Raw genomic sequence first — 11,222 nt, forward strand, 5'->3', positions numbered from 1 at the left:
CAAACGGATGGACGATATTCATGAGAACACATTCAATGAGGAATAGGCTGTGGGCAGTTCGATGCAGCGTCACGTCGAACAAAAATTGTTTGGATCTGAAACAGTTCGTTTTAACCTTAAGGCTTAAAGCCTGCGGCACCAGGGAACAATGAAGCATTCGTTTCCCAGTGTAGCCCTGTACATATCCATCTCCGTTCTGATTCCATATACGGCACACGCTGTATGTGAGCAGCCGGAATCTCTGAGTTTCGCATTACCATATATATGCAGTGGCCTCATTTGTAAGTCTAATGTATGAGACTGAGTAACTGGTCCTTGAAAAGCTCTTTCTGAGGTGCTGCAGCAGATGCACTCCTGCCTGCACGGCTGGCGCATTAGCTATTGTCAGACAGAAAAAAAACGGTGGTTTCGTGCAACGAGCAGAGTGGCAGAATTTATTTACCCTTCCTTTTCATGCGCCAGCGGTATTTTTTTAAACTACAGCAAATGTTATTTTCTGCATCAGACACCGCAGACCGAAAACAACTTAATACAGAAGCGGAGATGGATGGCCGAGGCTGGCTTACTTACTCATCCACTGTGGCCTGTGTGACTGTATGTGTGCCCTTTGATACAGCTAGCTAGGAGAAAATCCGCGGTCCGCTGACCCTGAAGCATCTGCCACATGTTGTTCATCGGTGATACGATGTCATAAATGTCATTAATGTTTCAGACTTCTTCTGAAAGGGAAGTAAAAACCATCTCTTTTCACCTACCTGTCAAACACATGAAAATTACACCTGCTGCAGAGGTGAGTATACAGGAGATGATATAATAACTCCTATCCGCAGGAGAGTGTGTGTGTGTGTGTGTGTGTGTGTGTGTGTGTGTGCGCATGGCTGCGAGCGAGTGGGTGTGCGAGGTTGAGTTTGAGTTTGCATACGTGGGCGTCTTCTTGAACGTGTGAGCGTATGACAGCGCCAAGCAGGTGACTTGGCCGTTTGTTTCGCGTGTTAGAGCAGATTTCGAACTGAAGCCAGCCTGTCTGAACGTGTGAGGAAACGGCGTTAGGCCCGACAGAGGATCCAGGGGGGGGGGACAGCATGCATGCTGCAGGCGTGGAGATTGACTTCTGCTGGAGGAGGAGCTGTGATCGCTGCATGTATTGGTGAAGGGATGCTATTGGATCCAGGCCTAGCTGGATGAATGTCTGTCTGCACAAAGCGGCGTCAGTGCTTTCAGTCTGAAACAGTTGGTTTTCACGGGAGTCACAGCGCAACAAAGCCAAGCTTCAACACGAGACTCTTAAATGTAATGGAAGTGTGTACTTTGCAGTTAAATTACAGTTGATAGGCACTCTGTGTTTCTGTGGGAGAGTAAAACAGGCAAAATGTTTAGTTGGAATACAAAGCATTTATGGATCTGTCTCGTAAAGGTCTTTGTTTCATTGAGCACTTGCCACACACAGCTATAAGCTTTCCCTGGGGTTTACATTAATTGACTAATTCCCAAAGCCTTCAAGCAGTGGTTTTTTTATATGTGGTGAATTATATCTGTAATTGGACTGACTGCTTTGTTTTTTTTTTCAGGGAACTGCACAAGGTGACCTTCGTGAAGGACTGCAGATCAGACATATCTGTGAGGGAAAGCATGGTAATTCTGCAGGAGCAACTGCATTCATGGGAATCAATTTTGCACAGGATTCGATCTCTGTTGTCATTCTCAGGATGCTTGACTGCACAGTTCACCCGGCCCACTCTGTACACCTTTCAAGCTCATCCAGATAAGATGAGCATTCGAGAATCTGCACGAGTCCCATGCAGCATTGATCCCAGTGAACACAAGGCATATGAATGGGAGACTGTGCAAGCAGGGCATGTTAGGGATATGGTGAGGACTGGAGGGCCCGTCAGTAAGAGCATAATGTGGGGGGGGGGGGGTGGATGTCCAGTATAGGGCTGTCCAGTCCAGTCAAGGCAAGGGGGCGCTGTCCTTGGTGCTGAATACTCAGCCAACATGAGGCTGGGAAGTCTGTGTCCATACGTGACAATAACTGTGATGTATTAGCCCTATTATGCACAAAAATGGCAATCTATCACTAAATATATCACTTCATCATTCATTTTTCATTTAGCAAAGTGTTTTAAAACTGAATAAGGCAAAGCTGAGCAAATTTATCAATTAGATGTTAAAGGGACTCAACAAGATGAACAGGTGCAGGTGTATTTGAACTGCAGTTGCTAATTTGAATGCAAATGAATTAGTACTATACCTATTCAAATTATTTAAATATATTCAATGCTTATTCAGATTTATACAGGAGCATTCACATTACAGATATGTTTATTTTCTATTTTGTTTCTTTAAAACAGGAATAAATTCCCATAATGCTTACATTTTAAATTATTGAACAATTTATGAATAACACAGTCCTGGAAAGGTACTGTAGTTACAGACAGCAGGATATGTCTTAGGTGAGTGTGTGCGGTTTTTAGCGTGCTGTTTGGGAGAGTGTCAAAGCCATGCACAGTCACAAAGACACAAGCAAGAGATAAAGAGACAGGGAAAGGGATCAGCCCAGACCAGGAACACACAGGGACAAGGTCTTTAATGTTAAAAAGTTTTATTTCAACAACTGTCTGGTCTTTTTTTTCCCCGTTGTAATTCTGTATTCCCAAAAAAAGTACAAAAAAACCCTCAAATACATCAAAGGATTAGAAATCACATCAATAAAATTCAAGACACATTGTGTTTTATATATATATATAATATGTCAATTCAAGCATTTTTTTGTTTCATATATTTATGCATACTCACTGAATTAGTCAAACAAACATCAAAACCTCTCAAGTTTTTTTCTTTTTACTTCTTTTTTTTGTTTTGTGACCTCTTTTGTTCATAAATCTGTTTCTTTTGTAGAAAATACACCAACGCATGCCAGTATTCAGTAGGCCAAGGTGGGGTTTTCAGGGTTGGAGCCACGGGAGAAGCAGGACAGCGACGGAGGCAGGGGGACTGGGGGAGAGTGGGGGGGCCGGGAAGAGGGGGGGCTGGCAGTTGTCGAGTTTCTGGAGTGGCGTGACGTGACGTGACGTGACCTGACGTGACGTGGCGTGGCGTGACGTAGCGTGACGTGGCAGCGGCGGCGGCGGAGGAGGAGGATTGGGGGGGGGGGGGCGGCGGGGAGGCGCCAGCGTGTGGTGGTTGGGGGGGGGGCGCGGTGTTACATCATGTTGTTCTGCAGCGAGTTTACCTCCGAGGAGTTCTCCTCGCCGGCCGCGTGGTTGTTCTCGTGTTTCGGGGTGAGCGAGTTCTGGATGTTGAGGGCCTCGTCCTCCTTCGGCGGAGGGGCTTTCACGGGGTCCTCCAGCTTGTTCTGGGAGTTAGGATCGTCCTGCGGAACAACAGCCCACCCCGTTAGGCGCCCTCTGACCCTACCACACAAGCCTGCAACCACTGCTTTCAAGGCCTGTTACTCCTCTCCAGTATGTTATAATGGAGGGAAGTCATCCAGATGTGTGCCTGTGTGACGGACTGACATGTTTCTACTGTTGTTCGGTTGGCTTTATTATGTGCACTTTTGTGCCTTTGCCTTTTAAATCACTCCGGATGAGAGCATCTGCCAAACGATTAAATCTAAATGTAAATTTATGTAACCATTTTAATAACATAAAGCACTGTCAGCTTGCGGCCAAAATCGCAATATTTTAGTGGATACGCACAAGCCAACACTCTCTTTCCATTTTGTTAACCATTTTTGCACCACATAAAGTAACTTGTATGTTACATTTGATAAAAAGAGAGAAATTGTCTAGTTCCAACAAACTGACAATACTCCCGATGCAACATCAAAATTAAATGTCACAAATGTCATCCATGGATACTGGCTGGTATCTGTCCAATCCAAAGTGTTCTCTGTTGGCTTTGTAATGCTGTAATTATACCATGCGTGTTCGTAACTGGGTAACATGACAACTCACGCTTTTTGTGCCTGGAAAGAACAACTGCGAACAACTTGGAGAACGAAACATGCCCCCCGGGCTGGTCCACACGTCTATAAGGCGTCTTTTAGCACCGCTCTCAGTGTTAAAAGGCGTATAGCACAGGCAGTGTCTATGCACTGCTGGGTGCATACAGTTAGTCAGGCCGTGGCGCACAGATCCTCCGTTAGCTAGGCCTGGAGCCAGCCTGCCGCCCCTCCCCGCGGCGTTAGCCCCTAAAGCCCGGCGAGGGGAGAGCGTGCGGGCCCTGCCCACTCCGGCAGGAGCCAGCTGGCCTGCGGATCTGTTCAGAGGTGCCGTACCCTCAGCCAGCCAAGCCAAGCGCCACTCCCCTGCGTGATGCCACAAGCGGGAAAAAATAAATCAGCCAGTGCACTGTTTCCAGCAAGCAGCAGCAGCAACGCAGGACCGGCGGCCAAGCCAGCGGGTTTTGGGCGCGGAGCCCCGACGAAGACTCTCTCTGCAGAGGAGGGAATGAGGAGAGGCGGCACGGCACTCTCCTGCTCTCTGCAGCACTGTGACAATACAAGGATTGTTCCCTGTATTTGTAACAAGCATTGCAATTATTAGTCAGGTGCGTTTTGATCTTTTTGACCCATGGTCTGACAGCACCCAGGGGGGCAAGGAGGAACAGAAGCAGGGGGCTGTATGAGTGGCCACCCCGTACCTCCACCACCCCAAAAAAGACACATGCACGCATGCACAGTCCTGCCCCAGACACATACCCCATGGCCCCCATACAGCCCCCCCCTCTTCAAACATTTCCCTGGCACCCTGAGCCAGACACCCCATCAGCTGGTGAATAGCTTTGCTCGGATAAAGCAGACCTGCTTATTGCGATTCCAGGGGAGCGCTGGAATCATGCTTTGCTGTAATTACGAACCATAGACATCCTAGTTACAGCTGTTACGCTGAAAAAAAAATACCATTTCATTCTGTCAACCACTCCTGCTGCAAAGAAAGCAATTAAGTCTTTGAGGCTGATTCACTTTTCTTTCTATAGTCTTTTCATCCCCCTTTTAACACCCATTAAGCCTGGCATATAACTGCACTGTGCCTAAGCGCTCTGCATTCTGTACCGTGAGGCGAGCTGTGCTTTCGACATGCCGAGCTCCACTCGTTCTCCCCGCACCCCCCTTGCCTCAGTGTGGCGTGGGCCATTCAGGGGCCGACGCGTCGCGCATCCGAGAGGCAATCTGCAGCGAGCAGCGGGGATGGGTTTCTGCGGGCTGGCTCCCGTTGAACGGGCGCGCCATTTCTTTCAGGTGGAGAGAATCGATGCGAGCAGACCTAATCCTTCAGATGCTGTCAGGCCGTGACTTTGGGCCAGGATGTGGGCGTGCCCCGCCCACAGGTTTATGAGATATGGAGTATGTCTCCGTCAACACTGAACTGGAAAGTGTGAGCCTCGGCTCACTGGAAATTGCTTTTCTGGATACTTTATTTCAGAGAGAAGCACAACCCCAAATTTCTTTGACATTTAACAAAAAGTAAGTGGAAATTATTGAAGGTAATTCAAAAGTCATTCCATGAATACGTTGCCCCTAGATTATTGACCACCCTTTAATTGGCTCTACATGTAATATGTTTACATCTAAGCACAGAATTAAATTGGGACAAATTGCCCGGGACACTTTTCACCCTGTACTAGAGGGTCAGACTGGTTGTTTTAAAGATATTTAAATGTATTCTTTTTGGATCCACAATGTACCTGCCTGCTGATGAGACCTTATTCCCAAGAGTTGAGTTGCACATTTTCTACTTTCAAAGTAAATCACACTACACATGCTAAACTACACAGCATGAGGTGCCTATATAGGAGACAGGCATCCCACTGGGTAGAACAGGTGCACAGTCACAGTTGGAGGATTTAAAGTTTCTTTTGAGTCAACACTTGAAACATAACAGCAATAAGCGTGTTCTGAAACGTACAGAATCCGGTGGGATATCTCGCTCTGAATTTGGTGCGGCTGGGTTTCTTGCACTAACAGTTTGTTGAAGATGAACCTGTCAGTGATATGTTGAGAGCTGGGGGTAGTGGGTATGCTTTCAATGCTTTCAACATTAGTATACTTAAGCTTGTAAACATCTGAGCAAAGGATGGTACCGCTAACTGTTAAATGCAGCACTGAATCATATTCTGCTGTTTAATAATTCCAGTCGAGGTGCACAGTCACCTTGGCACAGACCTACGGTCCACGAAAGGTTTCTCGAGCTGTAGAAAACAACGAGAGACTTTCCCTGGGTTTATTTTCCCATAAACCCACCCTGTGTAACTCAAACACACTGTTTGTGGATAAAATGGAGAATTTAATCCCAATTATCCACGCACCAGAGAATACTTACACACACACTGTAAAATGATCCGCTCTTGAGCGGTTTGGTATTGATCCTCATCATGTGCGCGTATGGCCGCCGCGTTAATCAAACCAGGGCGTGAGAGAGAGCATGCGGCGCTCTGTATCTGATATCGATCGCTTCCTGGCCAGGGGGGGACGCGGGAAGGTCACACAGACAGAGGGAGGTGTCAAACGCAGCTCTTCCATCGCGCCGCCTGCATCATATTGATCGCCTGACAATCAGGGCAAGCCATTCCTCTACGGGAGGAGCGACGATTCCGAGACATACTCACGGAAATACTCACGGCCTCAGAAAAGAAAAAGGTCTGATATCCGTATCTTTAACGAATCCCCGGGTTTCCTCAACTACCCTTAACTTAGACAATTGCTGAGTCTTTTCTGCATTCAGCTGGGAGCTCCCCGTTGGGCTGACGTTACAATCGATACCAGCGTTTGAGTACTACACTGGCAAATGGTGCCTTCTTTCAGACATTATAATGAAGGGCCATCCACGTGGAAAAGCCCCTCAGGTAGCCTATCGAACTGAAAGTAGATCTAAACAGGGTCCATCACACACTCTGCTCTTGTGTGACTGCATCTTTAAAGGAGCATAAGATTAAAAGGATGGTAAATTGCATCTTGAAAGGAAGTTAACCATCATTTCAATGTGATCTCCCTTTTGAAGATTGAAATCTACAATAAGATACGTTCAGTTTCTGGAGTTATCTATACCTTGTGTTACTTGCACATGATTACTTTTAAAGATGGAGTTAACCAATGTATCAATCAATTGGTAATTGGTTGTTAAATATTTGTTTAATATATAAATTATGCATAAATATAAAAGTATGCATTGCCCATAGTGTAAGTCATGTTTTAAACAGTAAAATCAGTACAGTATATGTGATTAACACTGCAAGACATTGAGTCCTCGGCCCCGACACCAGAAATGGGCCACAGTGGCAGAGTATTGGGTTTGAAAGTGTGTCAGTGTATTCAGGGATCTGGGTGAGTGACAGGGTCACAGTACAATGTGAGTGTGTGTGTGTGTGTGTGTGTGTGTGTGTGCATGTGTTTGGAGGGGCGGGGTGTGGCTTTTATTCGTGGGTTGCTGAGAGGGAGTGAGTCACTCTGTCAAGGTTGACTGATAAGGTCATGGCACAAATGAAAACGAACAAAAGAACAGCCGTCTGGGCTTGAGGAGGGGTTTATTCTGAGCCCCCGGGGGTTGCAGCCGGCTGTGCACAGGCACCCGGGTTCGAGGGAGCTGTTCGTGGATCCGCTTACCTCGCAGTCAGGCTCCTCTTTGGCCTTATACTCCCACGTGTATCTGTTCATGGTTTTCTGGGAGGGGGAGTTGGGGGGGGGGGGGGGTCAGCAAAGGGTTACAGTTCTCAAAAAAATGACACATCTTCATACAGAGAGAGGAAGAGAGAGAGAAACAAAGAAGGAAAGAAAAAAGGAAGAAAGAAAGACGCGAGGAGCAAGGGACCCAGGTGGAAGGTTCTTTGCAGAATGTGTGTGTGTGTGTGTGTGTGTGTGTGTGTGTGTGTGTGTGTGTGTGTGTGTGTGTCTCCGTGTGTACGTGTGTATGTGTGTATGTGTGTGCGCGTATGTAGTCTGTACCCTGCTCAAGCGGAGAGAGCTACACAGTGAGAGGCAGCAAGTTATGCTTTGGGCTGCGTTTTAGCACCATAGCAACCACCTTATTGCGCTCAGAAAAACATGTCATTTAAAAACATAGTTACTGTGGTTTGCCACTATATTTATTCCTCAGTGGAAATAAATGTTTCTGCACACCCCTGCCTGGCACAGTTCAGATTTCCTGCACACTGCCATTCAGGTCTGGTAATGACTAGTGGCCCCTATTGGTCCACGCTGGAACAGCACCCACCAACGTGATTGTGGGCTGGTTTGATTTAGCAGCTCGTGTTCTCCCCCGCTACAATGAGCACAGCTGCTTTCGACAGGAAAGTACATAATTTCATGTAACGATGAATGACTTTACGTAACAGTGACGCCACTGCCACAAAGCAGTTTGCTCCTCTATTGGCATTGTCAGTGAAAGCCCAGTTGCTTTCAGTGCTTTTTGATCATCGCCAACACTCAGCTTGGATGTGAATGCTCTCTAATCACAATAATATTGTTCAATTCCTTTGCCGCAGGTGAACACACTTGAGATTCAACAGCTAAGTTCTGAAGTGTTTCATGTTGCCAGTCCCTGCGCTTTTCTTTTTTTTTTTGCAGAAGGGATGTCTTCTACAGCTACAGATAAGACCTCTTTAGATGATCTTCAATCAGGCTTTTGAGGCAGAAATAACCGCTGTAAAACGTATTTTGCACGGAGGCGCAGAAACGGAAGCAATCTCAGTGCCTCAATGCCATATGAGCGATCCAAATCAATTCATCTTCAAAATTCAGATGAACTCAGGCGGGCTTCGTGCCGCTATGCTAGGTAAATAGCAGCTCCTCAGCGATTTTGTTTTTTCTTTTCAGATGCAGATTCCATTATAATAAACTAGTAGCTGGCCGACTGATTGATTAATCCTTCAGTCTTTTAATCAGGAAGTCACTGAGCTGAAGCCACCACTGTCGAGCTGGCACATGATCGAAAACCCCACACCGCACACAACAGGGTCATGTGATTGGTATGAAATCACCTCTGATGGTAATTAGGTTAGCATCGAGAGGCTGTGTCCATTGGAGTGAGCTGTGAACCCTGGGAGAATCTAAGTTCTTTCTGTGAAATGGGAAGGGGTGACCCTATGAAACCATGCTGCCATATCATCATCGTTTCCATGAACGGGTGCCCATGTGTGAATCGGCAGTGTACTGTGGGGTGGCTTGTGTGCATGCTGAGGTTCTGGAGAGTCATGACCAAACCTGACAAGAAGCCCCTGCTGATACATCTACATCCATGTTAGCTCTACGGAGTTTGTTCTACGGTGTGTTAGATTCTACTCTATGGCATGTCTGGCGCCCCCTTCAGGTAAAGGGGTAGAGGTGTTGCATCTCAGATGTTTATCCTGACAACAAAGAAGATTTTTGAAACCCATCAAGTACCGTCAGGAGAGCGTCGCCGTGGGGTTCACGTCTCCGGCGCCGCCCACCACCCCACCCCCCACACCCCCATCCTGCCCTCTAAACCAGGATAAACTCGTGAAGCAGACGGACGTGCAGACAGAGATAGCGACAGCAGATACGGGCAAGCCGCAGTTCCTCGCATGGCCTCCAAGGGTGAGGGGGCGCATGCGAGTCGGTCGAGCATGCACTGGCAGTCCGGATGCAGAGGGTGATTAAAAAAAGGAGAAGATTGGGGGTTCTCTCGGGGACGGACTGGCTGTTGACAAGGTCGCCCCCGACAAACCAGAGGTCAATAACAAATTGGGGAGGTTGTCTGTGTCTGTCCCTGTCTCCAATTCTTGTATCTCACTCTACTGTATCTGTGTGCTGGGGCATGCCAGTGTCTGCCTCCATATTGATCCAATCAATCACAGTCAATAGGTCTGTCATTAAAGACCCACCCTGTGAGGCAGGCTGGAGGGTTGGGGTCTGCTAACAGTCCATTCGGGGACAGCAGAGGGTCCTCCTCCAATCCAAATAAGCAGACAGCCAACATCCAATCCACTGCTGCAGCCAGCCACATGGACTGTGCAAAATGTCTACAGTAACGGTACTTCCTGAATAACTGAGTACAGATGCTGGAGAGTGGGAATCAAAGTAAAGGTTGTTTTTGGCTCCAAACACTCTCTCTTAGCCAGTCTAGTTTGGACTTCGCAATGTCAGTGAGTAAAACAAATAAGCAAGTGCTCAAATGAATGCAAACTGGGATGCAGCCCAACGCATCGTAACAATAAACCACACCACACCCTGGCAAGAACATGGCAAGGGTTCGGCCAGCATCACATTGACAATTAACATTGACATTAACTGGCAATAAGTATTTGTGTTACTTGCTCAGGGACTTAGTTCCATTCTGATATGGGATTAGTCAGGAGTGACTAATGTAATATAAAATTCATCTGTGCATGTGTGTGTGTGTGTCTGAACATCTATATGTGTGTGTGTGTGTGTGCATCCCATGTTTTTCCTCTAAGTATCTTTCTAAAGCACTGCGTTCAGGTGGACCCTAGCCTGTCATCGCCATAGTAACGGCGCCCCCGTCGGGCGCGGGCCTGTCCCACTTAGAGAACCCCCGGGGTGACACTCAGGCCCATGCAGAGAGAGGGGGAGAGAGAGACGAGAGGCACGTTACCTGACAGATAATGTTATCATAGTAAGCCAAAGCACGCGCATGAGGAAGGGTAGGCGGGGTGTCACACAGTTTCCTTACATTTGGGTGGGAGCCCTCAGCGATGGTGGACAGAGAGAAATTATCATTGTGCTGCTCCGAGGGAGGACGGTACTTACTGCTGTGGAAGGGAGGGGGGGGGAGAGAAAGACAGGAACAGAAAGGGATGAAGGAGAGAGAGAGAGGGAGGGGGAGGAGGGGGAGGTAAAGAGCAAGAAGGACGGGAGAGGAAAGCGGATGAAGGAGGAGGAAGGGGAGGAGGGGGAAAGAGAAGGACAGGAACAGAAAGGGATGAAAAAGAGAGAGAGAGAAGGAGAAGGGGATGAGAGAAGGACAGGAACATAAATGGGATGAAGGAGAGAGAGAGAGAAGGAGGAGGGGGTGAGAGAAGGACAGGAATAGAAACGGGATGAAGTACAGAGAGAATGAGAGGGAGGAGATAGAGGAAAAGAGCAAGGAAGGGAGGTTAGGAATGAAGGAGGGAGAGGGAGGGATGGGAGAAGAGAAGGAGGGATGGGGTGATGTCGGTGAGTACAGATGTAAATGAGAAAGTAGGGGTGGAGAGATGGCGGGAAGAGAAGAGAAGAGGGGAACAAGAGGTGAGACAGAAGA

The 11,222-nt window shown here is 47.5% G+C and overlaps 1 protein-coding gene across 3 annotated transcripts in view; it reads right to left on the reverse strand.

The window, feature by feature from the left end:
* Positions 1-3,155: 3,155 nt before the first annotated feature.
* cspg5b (chondroitin sulfate proteoglycan 5b) overlaps positions 3,156-11,222 on the reverse strand; it is a 32,942-nt gene continuing 24,875 nt past the window's right edge. Inside the window, exons 4-5 of one of the 3 annotated variants that reach the window (XM_036515555.1) lie at positions 10,575-10,728; positions 3,156-3,373 (exon numbers count right to left, since the gene is read on the reverse strand). In XM_036515555.1, coding sequence (XP_036371448.1) covers positions 3,203-3,373; positions 10,575-10,728 — 325 coding nt within the window. In that variant the 3' untranslated portion in view covers positions 3,156-3,202. Of the gene's footprint in view, positions 3,374-10,574; positions 10,732-11,222 lie in introns of all 3 variants that reach the window. The other 2 variants (XM_036515556.1, XM_036515554.1) reach the window with 2 other exon arrangements.

Source organism: Megalops cyprinoides, chromosome 21 (assembly GCF_013368585.1).
Source record: "Megalops cyprinoides isolate fMegCyp1 chromosome 21, fMegCyp1.pri, whole genome shotgun sequence".
Taxonomy (NCBI): Eukaryota; Metazoa; Chordata; class Actinopteri; order Elopiformes; family Megalopidae; genus Megalops; species Megalops cyprinoides.